The sequence below is a fragment of the Ceratosolen solmsi genome, unplaced genomic scaffold (genome assembly GCF_000503995.2).
Source record: "Ceratosolen solmsi marchali unplaced genomic scaffold, CerSol_1.0 scaffold15, whole genome shotgun sequence".
In the NCBI taxonomy this organism is placed as follows: Eukaryota; Metazoa; Arthropoda; class Insecta; order Hymenoptera; family Agaonidae; genus Ceratosolen; species Ceratosolen solmsi.
In genome coordinates, this window is record NW_011948434.1 from 252,214 (window position 1) to 272,697 (window position 20,484).

At 28.7% G+C, this 20,484-nt stretch overlaps 1 protein-coding gene across 1 annotated transcript in view; it reads right to left on the reverse strand.

Moving 5' to 3' along the window:
- The window catches only part of amon (prohormone processing protease amontillado), a 39,510-nt gene that overhangs the window by 8,949 nt on the left and 10,077 nt on the right, over positions 1 to 20,484 (reverse strand). The window contains exons 5-10 of the mRNA XM_011502859.1: positions 13,495 to 13,571; positions 10,121 to 10,385; positions 9,181 to 9,393; positions 3,124 to 3,224; positions 1,950 to 2,183; positions 1,042 to 1,206 (exon numbers count right to left, since the gene is read on the reverse strand). Of these exons, the coding sequence (XP_011501161.1) occupies positions 1,042 to 1,206; positions 1,950 to 2,183; positions 3,124 to 3,224; positions 9,181 to 9,393; positions 10,121 to 10,385; positions 13,495 to 13,571 (1,055 nt within the window). The remainder of the gene's footprint in view (positions 1 to 1,041; positions 1,207 to 1,949; positions 2,184 to 3,123; positions 3,225 to 9,180; positions 9,394 to 10,120; positions 10,386 to 13,494; positions 13,572 to 20,484) is intronic.

Below are 20,484 nucleotides of genomic sequence, written 5' to 3' on the forward strand. Positions count from 1 at the left end.
TATATATATATATATATATATATATATATATATATATTATATAATTATTATCATTTATTTTCTCATTGATTTTTGAAAAAAATAAGATTTTCTTATTCATACAAATACAAATATGTGTATTATATATATATATATATATATATAAGTTGTTGAGAAGGATATGACTTTTGAGTAATTCTGTTTCTATTATACTAAATTAATTTATTATTGTATGTAACTTAAGTTTTAAAATATACCTATATATGAAGTTTATAATTATTATCTTATTATTATTATTATTATTATTATTATTATTATTATTATTATTATTATTATCTTACAATAGAATGAAAAAATATATTACGCATATACAATATATTAAATTTTATATATTATATTTACATTTCATGTTCAAGTTTTTTTTACTAGTTTTTTAATTATTAAATTCTAAAATTATTTTTATTTTAATATTAATAATATAAAATATATTCATCTCTACAAAACATCAAATATTTTGTTAATAAATTAAAGAACACATTTTTATTAAAACATTTTATTTTCTTTTTTGTTTTTTTTTTTAACCAACAATAATTCTTACATTATGTATAAATTATTAGCAATGAAAATAAAGTTTGTAGTCTATCGTTAAAAAATTAATATTACAGAACTTCTCAATAATCGCTTATTTATTCTAAATCGACGAATTTCATTTTATATGGATACTATCATAAAGCTTTTGATCGTAGTACTAAAAAAATATCGACAATTTTGTTTACTATTTCAGATATTTATGAATTTGAAAATATCAAATAATAAATTTTTTAATGTATATTTTCTAAACATGTTTGAATAAAATTATAAATTATTTCTAAAGTAGGCCTTAATTCATTTATTTTTCATGAAATTTTCATAATATTTGCATATTATTTAAATTAATAAACCAATCATATTGATTTTTTTATAGCAGAAAACATATTTTCTTTCCATTTGTAGATATAAATGATAATTTACTATACTTAGAAATTTTATTATCTATCATAAATAGTAATAAATAAATTATACCTAGTTCCCATTGGAGATGTTAAAAAAAGTTCCAAGTCTCCTCGTCGAGTAGCATTAAGTGAAATAACGGCTTGTACATGTTCAAGATAATTTACTGCATATTCTGTACCACTACAAGCATTAGTTTTAATTTTCAATAAAATTGATCTATGGTTTGGTACTTCTCTAAAAATAAATATAATTTTAATATATTTTTATTATATAAAATAACTGTCTTATAAACTAATAAACAGATATTGGTATTTAATAATGAAAAATCTACACTTATTAATTTCACCTATATAGATATTTTCAATATTTTTATATAAAATTTTAATTAAATAATTATTAAACAAAATTTTTAATAAAAACGTCATTTTTTAGTTAGTTTTAGTAATAAAAATAATTTTTTTAATAGAACAAAATTTCAACAAAAAACTATAAATAAAATATATTTTTTTCGAAAGGAAGTATAGTAATTATATCCTTAAATACTGGTTTAACGAAACTAAACTAAACTAAAGATTTCTGTATTTACTTCAAAATATTAAAATTAATAATATAGTTATTAAATTAAAACATATTTTATTGTTTATTAATTTATAAATTATATAAATTGTACAAACATTTCAATACTTTACAAAATACATTGAACTTAAACGAAAGATTTTATAATATGGTTCATTAATGATAATTTTTATTAATATTAAATATGAACTAATTTATATATTAACTAAATGAAGCAAACACTAAATTCTTTAAAAACAAAACTAATATATTTATAACATTAGATTGATAACCAATAACATTAGATTTCATAAAATTATTTTAATATTCTATAATGTAAAGTATTAAATTTGATATAATTACTTTTGTAAAATTAGATAAAATTACAAAGTGAGTAAGGAAAAAATAATGAATGGACTTACTGAGTTGTTTGAATAGTTCCTGCTTCACAGTGATACCGTGGTGGTACTGTTTTCCAATTTTTTGCTAAAGCAACCATAGCACCGGCATCCAAAACGCCGTATCCAAACAGATGATTAAACTCAAGACCAACTCCATTCATTGTCCAATGAAATCTACCTTTAGCATCGAAAAGAGAATTTCTTTTGGATGTTAATACAGTCAAATGTTGAATGTCTCTCCAAGTAAGCTGTGAACTGTAAGATTATTTATAGATATTAAATATCAATCAATATGTGAAACTCTAATTTTTATATTTTATTATTATATAATAATATTTTATATTAACAAACACGATAATTTTATCTATAACTTTAATATAATAGTTTTTAATACTTTATTTATATGATATATAATATTTCCTAAGTAATAAGTTTTTATATGAACAAACAATAAAATGAATCGTATGATAAGAACGTGAAATAGAATAATAATAATAATAATAGAATATGAAATAAATAATTATAAAAGTATAAATAAAGAGGTAAACTTTTAGTAAAAAAAAAAATAATAAACCTTTATTCGAATAATAAATGTTTATAAAATTTTTTATAGTATTTAAACGAAAAAGTAACGCTTTTAATTATGTATTTAATTTCAAATTACATACACGCCTTATATGAAACCATTTTTAATTTCACGTATATTTATTACTTCAATACTTTATAAAAATTGTATTTAAATTATTCAAATACTATTAAATTTACATGTAAGAATAATTAATTTTAATGTTAATAGTTATAAGTTAATATTAACCTCATATATAAAATGATATCAGTGCAAGGAATTTACATTTTATTAAGCAAAGAGTTATAATAAAACAGTAGTTCAGGAATGGAAAAAACAAAAAACGATAAAAAAATTAAAAAATATAACCACGAAAAATCAATTCTCAATTAATATATCAGTTTATATTTATATATTAATATTTTATAATTTATCATGAATATTAATAAATATATAAACCTTTGTTTTAATTTCATTATATCGACAATATTTTTCATATAGCACTGCCATTCATATTAAGTAGGACAGTACGTTAATAAATAATAAAAAAAAAATATGTTTAAGTTAACTTCATTTGAGTTACAAAATATAAGAACAAAAAATAAAATTATAAAAGAATGTAGAACTTACTTAGCTTCTAAAGCAAGAGCAAATACGCCTGCTGCTTCTGGAGCAGCAGCAGAAGTTCCACTGTGAGTTGTAGTACACTGTCCATATAAATCAGTTGTTGCCTAAAAAAAAAGTTAAATAAATAAATTTTTTAAAAATGTAGAAAATTTTTTCTGGTTTTATAATTTCAAAATAAATATTTATTATATGAGATGTTATTAATTGTTTTATTTAGTTTAAGTTCGATTACATAATGAATATTCCATATATATACAAAATAAAGTTACTTGTCTACCAATCAAATATAATAGAATTAAGATTAGTATTGAGACTAAGATTAGTATTGATTAGAAAAATACTCAAAAAGATAATATTTCTGATTATAAAAGTAATCTATACATATATGGTACAAATGTACAGATATATGAATGTATGGAAAAACAAATAATATAAATAATACAATATGAAAATTAATTTAATGTATTCATTGAAGATTATTTTCAGTCTATCTTTGTTAAGATATGTTAAAAGAAATCATCGTGCACAGTTTAACTCTCATTGAATGCTCCGGAGACATACAATGCAAATTTTTATGGTATAAATAAAAAGTTTTACACTATAAAAGATGGCAATTTTCTGATCGCCTCTAAGGGTAAATATATTATTACTGTAGTACTCTCACTCCTCATTAGCGATAAAACCTTATTAGTATCTTAAAAATAAGTAGTCTGATAATCATTGGTAAATCGTATCTACATATTTGATCATTTTGCGTTGCTTAATATACTATTGTGATATATTTATATTGAAGTATATATTGTTTTGTCGGATATTTGTATAGCTAGGAATTTTCTTGCACTACTTTTGAATATTAAAATGGAACTAAAACAATTCACTGATCCCGTTACATGTAAACCATTTGTACAATGAATATTCAATTTTCTCGACTGGTTAATTCAAAGGTTTTTTATTCTGCATTCTAAAAATGCTTCGTATTAAAATGCATATGATGAATACACATCTTGTAATTTTTAAATCATAAAATAAAAACGACTTTTATTCGCTATGATTTATCGCAGAATTTGGCTTCAGATGATCTAAATATTGGCATACCTTTATTATGAAATTTGTTAGAATCTTTCTAGTTTGACTTAATATTAAACAGACCACCGATAATAAAATCGCCATAATGACTGTGGTACAGAATTGCTTCCATTAGATATTAAAATAATTCTTTGATTATATTGATTTATATTGATATTATATTGATTTATATTGATATTATATTGATTTATATTGATATTATATTGATTTATATTGATATTATGATTTATATTGATATATTAAAATAATTCTTTGATTATATTGATTTATATTGATATTATATGTATTTATCTAATGTTACAACTACAAGAATATTTCAGTGAGCATTTTGAAAACATATTCATGATATTATAAAATCTCAATATTTTTAATTCGTATAATTTAGTTTCTAAAAAAATCCATCAATTACAACTTAATTGAAAAAAAAATGAATACATATCAGAAGATGGAATAAAATCTTAAATTTGTGTAAGCAATTATATAAATTTATATAAATGTATTAAAATTCTTAAAACAAACACTTTTGATATAAAAATTGATATAAAAAGCCAGAAATATCGTTTAGGTTAAACTTTTGTTAAAAAAATATTAAATTTTCATATTTTCATTTTTGTCTTTAGATTATTTTAGATTATTGAGCCATTTTACTTTATTTTGATGTAATCTTCACAAAAATGTTATAAATGAAATAATAAATTTTTAAATATAAATTTAAAAATTTAATAATAAAACATGAACTTAATATGATATGCACTACGCATTGCGCTATGAATCATTATAATTAAATTATTTTGTTATTCTAATAATGTATTGAAATAAAACAACAAATATGTCAATGAAATAGATTATTGTACTGTACAATTGAATATGATATTTTTTATATTATTTTAAAATATGAAAAGTATTTGTTGTATCCAATAATATTTTTAATAGAATATTATATTTTCTGTTGAAATACACATTACTATTATAAATATTATACTTTTTATTATTATTTATAATTACAATTTGGTACATATAATATAGTTAATAACTCTCTTAATAAATCTATCTACTAATAAGTTTTAATGATGAAATACTAATACGAAAAAACAAGTAAAAAATATATACATGTATTATATATTAGTATTAATATTTAATGTGTATTAATTTTTGTACCATTCTAGTTAAAAGAAAAATGAAGCTATTTTATGTTTCTTTGATCACAAATATAAGTTCAATTGAATTTAAATTTAATCAGAAATTATGATAAATATTAGCTTTTCTACATTATAAAATGGATTTCTTTATAAATAAATAAATTCCTGTAAAAAGCATTATTTAATTTTTTTTACATATTTAGGATTACTTAAGTACTTTCACCTTTGTTTGAGAATAAGAGACTCCGTTTAGTAAGGCAATAAAATATCTGACAAGTAATGTCAATTTCACAATTCGCGTCTTGCTCGCGATACACACAATTTCATATCTCGCGTCTTGCCCGCGATACAACCTATTGAAATTCATAATTCGCGTCTTGCTCGCGATACATACAATTTCACAATTCGCGCTATGCTTGCGATACACACAATTTCATATCTCGCGTCTTGCCCGCGATACAACCTATTGAAATTCATAATTCGCGTCTTGCTCGCGATACATACAATTTCACAATTCGCGCTATGCTTGCGATACACACAATTTCATATCTCGCGTCTTGCCCGCGATACAACCTATTGAAATTCATAATTCGCGTCTTGCTCGCGATACATACAATTTCACAATTCGCGCTATGCTTGCGATACACACAATTTCATATCTCGCGTCTTGCCCGCGATACAACCTATTGAAATTCATAATTCGCGTCTTGCTCGCGATACATACAATTTCACAATTCGCGCTATGCTTGCGATACACACAATTTCATATCTCGCGTCTTGCCCGCGATACAACCTATTGAAATTCATAATTCGCGTCTTGCTCGCGATACATACAATTTCACAATTCGCGCTATGCTTGCGATACACACAATTTCATATTAACTCAAAACAAGTGGGACCTCAATAAAATCATAGGCATCTAAGACAAACAAGGAGGTACCATACCAGTTGACAACAGTCGACAACACCTGCAGAAGAATATTGCAGGACTAAGGAAAACATGAAACTTCTTCATTCACTCAAATAAGCATAATTGGTGAAGGGAAGATTTAATGAAATTCTTTAGATAAAGGCAACCCACGTGCTGCCTAAATTTTATGATGAGCAATGAACCCGACGGCCACAGGCCACCAGCATACCTGCATATGGGTCATGTCCCATTGTCCCACAGCATACTCCATTCCCGCTAATACACGAACGATGTAATGATATAATCTATTTGAATATTAAAATTTTCAATAATGCACACTCAAAAAACATTATTCGCTTATAAAAACATTAAAAAAAAATCTCTATGTCTTCTTTACATGTAAATTTTACTATTACTGACTATAAAGATATTAAAACTAACCTTTCTTGTTAGGGTGACAGTGGTGGTCCACTTATTTTTGGGAGTTTTATTTTAGGTGTTAACCAAGGAACATGCCCCAGAACAGGTACTATAATTGATATACGAAAAGCCAATCTTCATTGTGGTGTTGATTATTACAGAATGTTTATTAATGATTTGATGCGTTTATAGATATTATATGTAAATACAAATTTTTTATTTTAAATAAACTTCTTTAAATAAAATTTCTTATATAAGTTCATTTCTATAAATTATTTTAATTTTCGATTACTTTATGCATTTAAATCTTGAATTTGTTATATTACATTTATTTAATTTTCTATAGCAAAGCAAGTATTAAGAACAAGCATTTCATTTATAAATATAGTTTGCTATTAATGAACTGAAAAAATAGAATTTTTAATGATGAGAGAAACATTTTTATTAAAATTGTATTTCGTATTCAAACTAAATGAGTTTTTTTTTAAGGCAAGTTTAATCTCATACATTTCTAAATATTGTTCCAAGTTTTCGTATTTGTAGACAGTTATATTGATAGGGTACTTAAATTCAAAAAGCTAACTGACTTTTTAAATGACTTGAAACATCATTTATCATATTTGTTTGAGAATAAGAGACTCCGTTTAATAAGGCAATAAAATATCTGACAAGTAATGTCATGAAAATTGTATTTAAGACTTCAAAACTTTCCTGCTCATAATTATTTGTACTAGTGTCATAAAACATCTGGAAAACTCTAGCGGAACGTGCTCATACTCCCAGTGCAGTAGAACCTAATGGGTTTACTGCCGGGAGAACCCCAAAGTAGATTCGAAACGAATATCAGATATGCGTAAAGCATTGAGTACAAACATTTACTAAAACCCAAAACCCGTACGTGCAACAACATGCAATGACCATACGTGCGCACTCGGCCTTTAAGACAATGCTTGCATTGTTCTTGGCTATGCCACATCTGGTCGATCGTATTGGAAAATTGACCACGCCCAAGCGGACCCTTCTTCTAGCCAAGTCCCAGAGAGGGATGAGGCAACCAAAGAGAGGTGACCAATGGAAAAGGCTCGCCACCTTCCGACACTTTCCCAATTAGCAAATTCGGAACTGAGCCCGGAAGGAAGTGGAAATGAAGGCGTGCATAATCTATTGTGCGACCCAAGATCAACCACTGATTGGTTAATTAATAAAGGAAGAAGGGATCCCAAGTGGAGCGGGATCAGTGAATCATTTTAAGAAGGGACTACGTAATGTACCCTCACTTACTCTTTCCAAATACTTCTTACAGTGAAGGATAAGTCACGACCAACTCTCACGGAGGAGGACCGGAGAGATGAGTCGTTTAGCTAGCTGAGTTTTAATAATAAGTTCTTTCCACTATTGTGAATTAGTGTACAGTTGAATTGATCTCATCAAGACTGGATTGCGTGGGACCTGACCACTTGTGGTCTCACTTGGAGACAAGGAAGAACTGAAGGGTTGCAACATTGCAAGGGAACGTAATAACAAGCCATCGAAGAGAGACTGGAAAATCACGATACACTGCAAGTAAGTCCTTACAGCTAGTACTCATTCTTGATTTCTCGGCTTATGTAGAAGACGGACGGATTAAAGTCCAACTACGGAAGCTTCCCGGACATACTCTTGAACAAGACCAGCTACAAAAGCCACATTGGCTTCTCAATCCCTCCAACTGCAAGTTGTTCCCGCCACAGATGGCGCACAGCTTCGCATAACCTCCATCTCGGCTCTCTTACGACCGATATTTAAAGGCAACTACACACGTATTAAGATAAACACAATAGCATTCCAGTGTTGGATCAGAGCATTACAATCACCATAACCTCTTAGTGATAATATTCAATAGATTATAACCTGCTTCATTCATAGTAAATATATTTCAACACCACAAGATTATCAAGAAATATAAAGTTCGTCTGTAATTCACCCTTTTGTACATCAATTTAAATAAATAGAAATAATAAAGACATGTGTTAATTATTAATCAGTGCATTCACCCTTTACTTGCCCGGCAACCCCACATAACATCTAGTGGGTTTTATTGTTCTACGTTAATCATTGCACGTTTGGCTGACTAGTCGAATTGTGGGATTATTTTCCGAACAACCTTAAATTTGGAATATTAAAAAAAGTCTTAATATCATACATTTAAAATTCAAATATTTATTAAATTAAAAGAATTATCAAAGATATTATAAAAATTAAATAAAATTATTAAATAATTTTATATAGTTTTATTTTAAATTGCCTGCTTCGATTTAATTTTAAATTAAAGTATTTAATATAATGTTCTTATAAAGATAATCATTTTTTCAGAAATAATATTTCATAAAATAGGTATTTTACATTTCTAAAAATTCTTAAAATTCAGTTACTTATAACAATATTTATGAAAGTAATATAAATAATAAAAGATGTTCTATACGAATTTTAGAAAATTCGGAATAGTATACATTTTTAACGACTCACCACTCCAGTATTTGGATCTTTTGCTCCATTGCTGAACGTTGATGCTAAAGTACTTGAACAGCTTTCGTCGTAATGGGCATTTTGACCATCGTTAATAGCACTGTTGATACTTACGGTCCACATACTGGCTGCATAGCCATCACAATTGCAATCATCATTTTCCCCACCATCGCCAGAGGCCCATACGTATATGTTCCCTAAGCCTTTGCGCCCCTACAAAATAAGTATTGAATCATCATCCTGTTAGAAACTATAATGTGACAAATATTTAAAATTTTCTTAAATATATTTTTTTATAAATTGAAATCTGTTGATTCATTTCATTTAATATTACAAACATATAATAAAAACTAAAACAATTGTAGAAAATCTGAAATGTAGATAATTAAACTGTACCTTTAAAAAGAATTTAAACCTTAATACAATATCCTTAAACATTAATATAATTTATAATTCTATTAGATTAAGTTAAGATTGAGATTTAAAATTAAGAATCTATATTTTATAATTGGAATTTTGCTCTTAAATCTATTAAAAATCAAATATAAAAAATTATTTTCAACATTATTCATACATTGATAAAAATAAATTGTATATTTAAAAATATCTGATTCAAGAATACTTTTTTTTCCTTTGTATAAAATCATAAATGAAGAAAATAATTATTCGAAAATTATTATGAAAAATTAAAGAAATATTATGAAAAATCTTAAATAAAAAAAATATATGTTATTTAATTACTTATGTAGTGCATACTTACATTAAACCATTTACTATGATAATTACAGTAATCAACTTTCACTTATTTCAATATATATATTTACTCTCTTATTAATTTTTCTATAATACTAATGAAAATTACTATTACAGTCCTATATTTTCTTTTAATATTCTGGTAGAAAATGAACAAAACACTGAATCAAAGAAATACAGAATTTACCTCGTTAACTCCTCGAACAATAGCCCTCATTGTTGCATTTCTTGGGCCATCGACGGTTTTTCCGTCGTCTGTAGGTCCCCAAGAAGCACTATAAATATCGATGAGATTAGGTTCATGACCCATACTATTGGCTTCAATTAAATCAGTCATGTATGGTTGATCAAGCATCCGAATACCGGCAATTCTCGAGTCATAAGCGACGCCTACCCCGCAAACACCATTATCGCGTGCCCCAGCTACTTCACCCGCACATCTAGTTCCATGACTAGAAGTAATACAAATGTTTTTATATTTTAACGTAAATGTGTTTGAATTATTTTATTAAAACACATATATTTTTCTTCATCTTTTATAAATTCATAAAAATGCAGAAGACGCGTAGAAACACGAAAATAAATATATCTTGTGCAATATAATAAAATTTAATACAATGTTAATAAAATATTTTTTACAATATGCAATTTATTTCTTAAATTACTTGTATATAACATAATATAAAAATACAATTATACAAAAAAATATACAGAATAGTTTAATAGTGATAATGACCAATTTTTTTTTATAAAAATGATATATTCATACATAATTTACTTGATTTGATTACTAGATAATTGGTTTTTATTCTAAGTATAAATATTTATAAATATGAATAGAGATATTAATAATATATGACTAACAAATATAAAATACAGTTATTGAATATTATTAATGAATACTTTAATATATATATATATTGAATTACCAAAAATTATAAAAAGGAGTATTTATACGATTTCTCTTGCAATTAATTGAATATAAAAATATATTTAATCTATACTGTAGATTCTTAAGCAAAAGAAATTAAGAAGAAATACAAAAATTTTAGATAATTAATAAAAATACAAGTTAGAGAAAATTATTATGTTTCAATGTTATATAAAAAAGCAAATAATTTTATCATAACAATATTTTATTCTTTAAAGTTTTAGTCTATTATTAGTTTCATTATACATCATAATTCACATAACTATTTTATTTAGATGAAATCAACAACAAACTAAAATTATTGCTTTATGTTTTCTTATTCTAGTGTAGTTGTATATGATTGTATATATGATACAATATATTACAGTTCAATTAGAATACTTTATTAACTTATTTACCACATTAATTGGTGACATGAACTAATTTGACTTTCTAATTCAAATAATATCGAATAAGATAAAAGCAAACGCCTGAAATTAGTAGTAATAAACGAATCAATCGATAGGAAAAATATTATTGTAAGTGGGGTAATGGACACTGTATAAATATAAATCTGAATCCTTATATCTATATCTATTAAATGTACAATAAACTACTTTAAAAAATCATAATAATTGTGTAAGTATATGTTTGGGAATTGGAGCAGTTTTTAAGAATTTAAATTGGGTAAAGTACAAGCTACCGGACGCTCATGTTTATAAACACGATTCAGCGAATTCGGGAATTTTCCTACACTTTAAATCCGAATATACGACAATATTTCCGCATAGCAATGCCGATGAAACTTCTAGAACCTTCCAGAGCTTCGTTCTCTGACGTCACGACGATTTTCGGTATAGCAACAGGCATCGGCGCTGTTGTCGGCGTCGCAAGCTACCACGCGAATATTTAAGAGCAAGCGCCACGCACCGGGCACTGTACTTTTAACATCCACTCAGTCGCCACGCACCTGGCTCACGGTGTAGTTTACTATCTACTCAGTTATTAATTACAGCTCACTGTAATTCTACCACTCGCTCACTCATCTGTTATTATTAATTAATGTACTTTAATCTATCTAGTATTAGTTATCAATTACGATTACGAATCTTAGCCGCAAGGCTGGCAATCGGCCTACAACATATACGTGCATTATTAACAGAATCTGCAATAAGAAGTTAGTAATTTAACAGTGATGCCATTGGAATTGTAATCAATAAAATGCGCGAGACACGCAACCAAACAGCATACCGTGACGGTAGTTCATAAGGTACATCTTCTATATTATATGTACAAGCTAATATTGTACGCTCGAATCACGTTTCACATAAAGTCTACCAAGAAGGGTGGCAGCAACACGCTCTCTCAGGCTAACCAGGCCGGAAAACGTTCGTTCACCCAGCTACAGTCAAAACAGGTGATAACACCACGCTCTCAGGCCGACCAGGCCGGAGACCGTTCGTTCGCCTCTCCAATCCGTTTAATTACATTATCAAGGGTAGATAACAGTTATCAAATAGTCGACTATAACTATTATTAAGTCCTTCCGTACTTGAAGGCTTATCATTTATTGTTATTGCGTGTGACTAGCTCTCTAATACTCCCATACTCCCTTTGGAGTATAGTCGATTTACGTAACAACTACCACAGAGGCTACCGTATTTTCTTTTAATTATGCTTACTCTCCCTACTGAGCACTATTGATTACCATTACCAACTTCCCTTGCTCATTGATAAGCATGGTCGATTTCTCATTCTGAACCTTACAACATCAGCATAAACCCAACTTTAACATCAACTACATCGCCACCACCTTGAAAAGGCAACCTCAGAACAGCGATAGAACAATTCCATTTCTCTCACATAAAACAATCATAAAACTGCAATATTATATTTATTAATAAATAAGAATAAACGATGCCTTAATTAAAGAATATACATTATCCATATCTACAGCCCTTCCACTCGAGTTTTTTCCTACTAATCGCTACGGCGAGAGACTAATCCACTGAACTATTGAATTGGCAGTTCCAGCCACAAAACAAACCTCAATCTTCGAACAACCTCATCTTTATAAATACCTCTATAATTTATACATATTCTGAAATTATAGGAGATAGGCTTACCTGTTATATGATTAAAATTTGTTAATATTCTTTATAAAAAATTTGTATAAAGAATTCGTCTCAATATATTATTAATTGTAACATGAAATTAAACATAAAAATATATTTAATACAAGTGTATAATAAAAAAGTAAATTAACTTGATTGAAAATTGTCATAAAAAATTAATAAATCTTTAATTATACCGTAAATTGTATAAAATATATTAAGTAAACACCATATTTTACATCAAACTTATTTCTCATTACAATTGTAATAATCAGGAAGTTTTTATAATATAAATTTATAGTAATAAATTATTAACATTTATTATTAATTTTTCATGCTAATTTTGTTATCTTTATTCCAACAAGAAATACAAACATTTATACTTTAAATAATAAACTTATAAAAAAATTTTAATCATAAAATATTATAAATAACATATTTTTTATTAAAAATATCTATGAAATTCAATATTTAATTTCTTAGAATACTTTTATTTAGTCAGATGTTACTAAATACTAAATATAATTTAAAAATTACCTATTAAACCAGTCATCTGTATACCTCGGATAAGGATATGGATCATTACTACTAAAATCATAAGATGCTTTTGTATTCTGAAAAAAATTTGAAATCATTTAATGTTTAACAATATTATAAATTGTATTATTTTTTAATATTAGATTTTTTGTAGTTGCTGATTACAATTGTATATATAAATGATTGGAAAATATATATAAATATAAAATTTATAACTAAACAATTAATATAATTAAATTTAATACAAATAATATAAATTATGTAATAAATAATATTTTTAGATATAAGAATAATCTACTGTCTTATATTAAAATAATTTTTAAAATGAAAACTATAGATATTAATATAATTTTATAGTATTTAAAAGTTTAAATGACTAAATACGCAATAAAAAATATAAACAGAAAAACTACAATGAATAAAAAATACCTTCTTCTAAAAAAATTTTAAATCATAAATAATGCAAATTAATTATAAGATAAAAATTGCAATATATTAATTTTTTTATATTTTTAGTAATAAAGCATCTAAATACTTGAAGATTTAATAACAGTTAATATTTTTAAATATTTTTAAGTTTGGAGTTTTTATAATTATATGTTCAAATACATATTAATACTTTACTTATTTTTAAAAATAATAATTTTGTATATTTAATTTCTATATTAATAAAAAATAAAAACTATATATATGAACATATTGCATAGAAAACGCTTTTCATACTATTGATAAGATAAACATGGACAGTAATAATATAATAAAATATTATTAATTTGATATAATAGAAGATTATAAATTTTATATAATTAAATATTACTATATTTAACAAGTTACTAAAGTTAAAAATTTAATTCATTTGTGCACGGCAAAATGCATTTCATGTAATATTATGCTATTTTCCAGATTTTTCTATACTGCTGATCGTACTTATACTTTATTGATGGATTAGTCGTTTTTTTATTATAGTGGAAATAGCAATTATATTTGTTGGATTATTGAAGCTATAATTTTAATTTCTCATCGGATTGATTTTACTATTTATATTTCAAAAAGTAAACAAGGATGAAGTGTAAATATTGTACTTATGAGTTGAATGAAAAAAAAAATATTCGATTCTTGAGAATTATATGATTCTTACTTTTTCAATTTATACCACAAGTTCTGAAAAAAGTGTAGCCTTAACCTAGGTTTAAACATACTCTGACCATATTGAAACGATTTCTTTTGATAATCTTTTATAATAAATAATAGTATTCAATTAAAAAATCAAATAAGTGTTATAACAATTTTAAATGTATTGCATCATTGCTGTTTTATTTTAAAATAGTTTATATATTATATTACTATTATAGTACTATTATAATATAAATTATAATTTATAATTACTATTATAATTTATAAATTTACATTATTATAAGACAACTTTTACGGAATGTGAACTTTTGGGACTCTCAGACTTCGTATATTTTGCTATAAATTAAATAATGATTTTTGAAGTTCATACTGTCTAAAATTAGAGTACCGGGCGAGGAGGGCCAAATATCTAAAGTTAGGTGTAAACTCCCAGATGGTGGAAGGGAGGATTGTGGGCAAGTTGACAGGATAGTGCATGTATTCAATAATAAAAAGCATTGGTATTTGTTTTAATGTATTGCGATAATTGCATTAGTTGTATTATAATGATTTTTAGTTGATGTTTGAATATTTTCGCTTCTTGAGTTTTGGATTACTATTGCCACAGAGCGGTGATATGCGTTGCATGTACAGGTAGAAGGGCGTTACCTTCTGGTCCTCTATGATGATACATTTGTAATTCACGTGGTGGTGGAATTATACACGTAGAAGAACAAGGTCGTAAACCCCCGCGTTCCCTTGTGTAGTGCCACGTGGCAGTAGCTTGAGTTTGCCTTGTTATTGTCTTATTGCTTACCTTCTAAGCTCTGCAGGTGTGCTCTTGGTGACACTTCATCTTCGTCTGCAGATATTGCCCTGTACGGAGCCTCGTAAGTTCTGCAGAATTTGTGCTCTTAATGGCAGCTAGTGATGCCTTCAGGCTGTGCCTCGTGCAGCAGCTTGTAGTTTATGTTTTGTATTTTTCTGGCTATACCTCGTATTGTTTGCTGAATTTGTCTCGAGCGGCTCTTTATAGGTTATGATTATGTTGTGATTTGTGCACCACTGTTTTCTTGTTCCCTTTTCCTTGTCTTCCACTGCTGCGAGTGTCTGATTTGATTTGCACTTATCTTGCACTTGTTATGAGTTGGATATGACTAGGCTTTGCCTCTTAATTGGCCTTTACTGTGCATGTCTACGTCCTTATTATTTGGCGTTCCTTTGGAGAAGAAGCCTTGCCAGCTTCTCTTGTGAGAAGAGACTCTGGTGTGCCTTACCGGCGTCTTCCTTCAAAGCATTCTCGGCCACTGCATGGTCTTTACGAATTGCCTCCTTCTTGGCGTTTCCAATCAGAACGCCTCTTTCTAGGCGTCTCCAATCGAATTGATTCTTTCATTATTGGCGGCTCCAATCAGAGCGCTTCTTACTTTCATCCCTACCATGAGGGGCATTTCTTTGTCGCGTTCTCGCTTCACTATCCGAGCCACATGTAGCTGGATTTAATAACAACGTATGCGTGCAGTGTTGCCTTTAATATCGCTTTTTCGTATGTAAGACGAGGTGGTTTTGAGACTGATTTTTTAGTTTTACATGTCAGTTTAACAATATTATTAAGGATATTGTGTATTGTGTGTGTCCGGAATCGGAACATTTTCCAAAAATTTGAACATTGGGAGAAGTATAAGCCTTCTAAGCCTTCTAACTCTTGTGTTTGTAAACATTGATTCCATGAATTCTCGAATATTGATTTCCTTATTTTCGAGTGTCCGACAATATTTCCGCATAGCAACGTCGATTCGAATTTCTCGAACCTTCTAAACTTTGTCTTACTGGAATTCTCGAAAGTTCTAGAACTTTAGTCTCTGACGTCATGCAAAACTTTCGGCATAGCAACAGCAATGCATTGTTGCCGGCTAAGTAAGCTACCGCGCTGATATTTAAAGGAAGCACGCTACGAGCCTCTCTCTCTCTCTCTCTCTCTCTCTCTCTCAGTGAACCTCTCTCAGTGAAGACGTCATGGCACGGATCACGGTCTATTTTAGCAGGACCGCGATGGAATATTCGGTATCTCTCAGCAGAGGCGCCACGGAACGAACAAGCCTTCAGTATCGTGTACGTATTCAACAGGATTGTATGCTCACTGTACTATCGTCCATCAGCCAGAGTCTACAACTATAACTATTCATTGGGTTACACTGAAACAGTGAAGCCATTACAAGCTGTACATAACGGACAAGTAGTCAAAGGTACTGACTGCATTACAAGGAAGTACATAACTGCAAGAAACTCAATTTATAAAAAATTCCTGACCACAAGGGTGTGCCAGTAGCCGTGTTTCCAATAGTTACTCATCACAGGTTAGGCAAGAAAACTGAATCACTCTGAGTAAAAATAGCATCTAAAACGAAGTAACCTCTCTAATTGTGCGTCAAGCACCAAGCCAGAAAAGGCACCTCTCTATTGTACGTCAAGAACCAAGCCAAAAAAGGCACCTCTCTCGAAATGTCTACCATCACGTGGCACAAGGAATTCTACACAAGGAAGTCAAAAGATTTATAACCTTCTGCTTTTCAGTGGTAAGTATTTACCACCAAACACACTACGTCAAGAGAATTTGAAGCTTTACGACCTTCTACCTCTGCATGTAGTGCATGCTGATGCCACGTGACGATTACCACAAAACCGCGAGATCTCACCGATTCCCATCACCAACTCAGAATCAATATTGTGTAGTTTATAAGGTAAAACGCAATAAACAACACGAAAACAAATGTGTTAAATATTAAATTAATGCACTATCCCTTCCTCTTGCCCGCACTTTTTTCCCACCAAGCAATTGGCTATTTTATTAATCTGATAGTAATTTTCTTCAGCTTAAACAATAAAATGTCGTATGAATTGTAATTGCATCAAGAATAAATGAATCTATTTAATAAATACAGTCACTACTAAGTTTTCCAAACATGAAAATCCCTTTATATATATCTACTTCTTATAATGATTTTATTTTATTCACTATAAAATATTTTCATTTAATTAAAAAAATATAAAATTAAAATTTTCAATAATAAAAATATTCTTTTAATGTTTTTACTGTTTATTTTTTCACTTTACAAAAAATGATAATATTTATGTGATAATGTTAATGATAATGTAACAATCCCAAACTTGAAATTTTTTACTATATAAAACATTCTGTTTGAGAGTGAAAAGAAAATTTCTGGAATTACATTCATTAAAAAACTTTCAATAGATATTAAAAGAGAATTAGTGAACAGACATGAAATCTAAGAAGGTCTCGCCAAGATTACTGGAGACTCGAAGAAAGGTCGTACATCTGGACACTCATAAACAGTCACTTTATGGCCTTTTGACCTGCAGACGTAGTAATTGTTTTGAATGCAATAAGCGACCCTTGCGAGTTCACATCAAAACCCGACTAAACTGTTTATACGAGTATATTTTGAGGATTAAAATATTTCAAAACAATTGAATGAAAAACAATTCTTAAAATCCGTTGCAATCCGAAACTCGGCACGCACGATGCTCGACAGATTGCGTTGCACGTGTGCCTACAATCTTAGAATACTATGCATTGTTGTCAAGTACACAAAATGTTGCCGCTTGGCAAAGACGCTTGACCAAAAATCACCCCCCCTCCCCCCACGATGAGTCACGGAGAGGGGAAAATCTTCCACTTCACGCATTGCCGCCAGAGATACTCCTTCGATATTCTCATTGTCTAAGCCTAATTTCTGATGAAGTGGGAAAAGGGCGTGCACATTCATCATGCCGCCGAAAAACGGCGCGCCCTGATTGGAAAACTAAGACCAGAAGTTCCTTGAGTGGGGACTCATGGCAAAAGGCCTTAAAGACGGGAACAAGGCAGCGAAAAGTCGCTGTCCGCGGGGGAGAATTGGAACACGCTGTCCGCACGGGCAGTCAAGGGCTGTGGACAGCCAAGTACTGTCCGTAGAGATAATTCAAGAAAAAGCTCGAGTGGGCAATCAAGGGCTATCTTAAGGAAAGTCAAGTAATAGAAATTAATTGTCCATAGAAGCCAAGTTTAAAGATCATTCAACGCAGAAATAAGTGTTAGTAATCAGATCAAGACTACTGCATCCTGGTGAGTATAAGAGTCACGCCGCACGCGCTTGCTTGCCGCGTGCAATTGTGTCCAACTCACCGCTGGATCAGAATTTAAACTACGACATCGCTGTGAGTATGTTAATAACTTTATCTCTTCAATTATTGTCAGCCGGTGGCAGATCCGGCATAAGACAATCATCAAGATTATCACACACTCTCCAACAAGAAGTGTGCAGTAATTATTAACCTGTGCAATTTTCATCAATTAAACGATTTTAAGAAATCTTGTGTAGTGACACCTCCTATATAAGAAGCCGTTCAAGAAATCGTATCTTCATATAAGATTTAAGAAGATTCTACAACACCCATATGTAAATTGTGTAATAAATTGTATAATAAATGTACAATTAACCAACTCTCACGACTCTTGTACAGCCCCTACATCTGACGCCTTCCCGAGCGTCTGCTAGGGCGGGCGGCAAACTAAGCTATTGAAGCATTGGCAGTTCGAGCCAAGAATTACATCACTATAATATTTTGAACACATTCATATATTTATAAAATTGAATATGCATTGCTTGGATAAAAAAATTAATTTTCAAATATTTTAAAAATAATTTTATTAATATTTAACAAAAATATAAATATTAATATCTTGTAAATGAAATAATAAAGGAAGATATATATAAACACAATTTATTTATCCAATTACGACATCTCAAAAGTGCTTGATTGAGTTATCTATTATGAAAATTGTGAAAATATTAAAATATCAAAATCACAAATACTTTTTAGACAAATAACCAATATATCAGGAGCAGTTGTTTTTTGTTATTAATAATAATTATTTAACAAATATTTTGTGCTTATTATTAATTTATTTAATATGTAATTGGCTTACTGCATAAATACATTTAAAAATAAATGGAATTACTATGAATATTTTATAACTATCTGAAAGTAAGCTGAGGATCAATAATTTTATTATGGATTTAAAAGAAATAACTTATGTATGTTTGAGACTACGTTTATGAATATTTTCCAATAATGCATTTTTATTATATACAAAAAAATTTTTATGTAAGGTGCATTCTGTATACAATGTTATATAATATGATTATTACACGTAAGCACTATCAGTTTTACATTTCTACATACACTAATGAAAGACCAGGTCTATGCTTGTCATTGCGTAATAACAACAATAACATTAAGTCCCAGAGAGGGATGAGGCAACCAAAGAGAGGTGACCAATGGAAAAGGCTCACCACCTTGCGACACTTTCCCGATTAGCAAATTCGGAACTGAGCCCGGAAGGAAGTGGAAATGAAGGCATGCATAATCTATTGTACGACCCAAGATCAACCTCTGATTGGTTAATTAATAAAGAAAGAAGGGATCCAAGTGGAGCGGGATCAGTGAACCATTTAAGAAGGGACTACGTAATGTACCTTCACTTACTCTTTCCAAATACTTCTTACAGTATAAGGATAAGTCACGACTTACTCCTTCCAAAACTTCTCACAGTTGAAGGATAAGTCACGACCTACTCTCACGGAGGAGGACCGGAGAGATAAGTCGTTTAGCTAGCTGAGTTTTAATAAGAAGTTCTTTCTACGATTGTGAATTAGTGTACAGTTGAATTGATCTCATCAAGACTGGATTGCATAGGACCTGACCACTTGTAATCTCACTTGGAGATAAGGAAGAACTAAAGAGTTGCAACATTGCAAGGGAACGTCATAACAAGCCACCGAAGAGAGACTGGAAAATCACGATACACTGTAG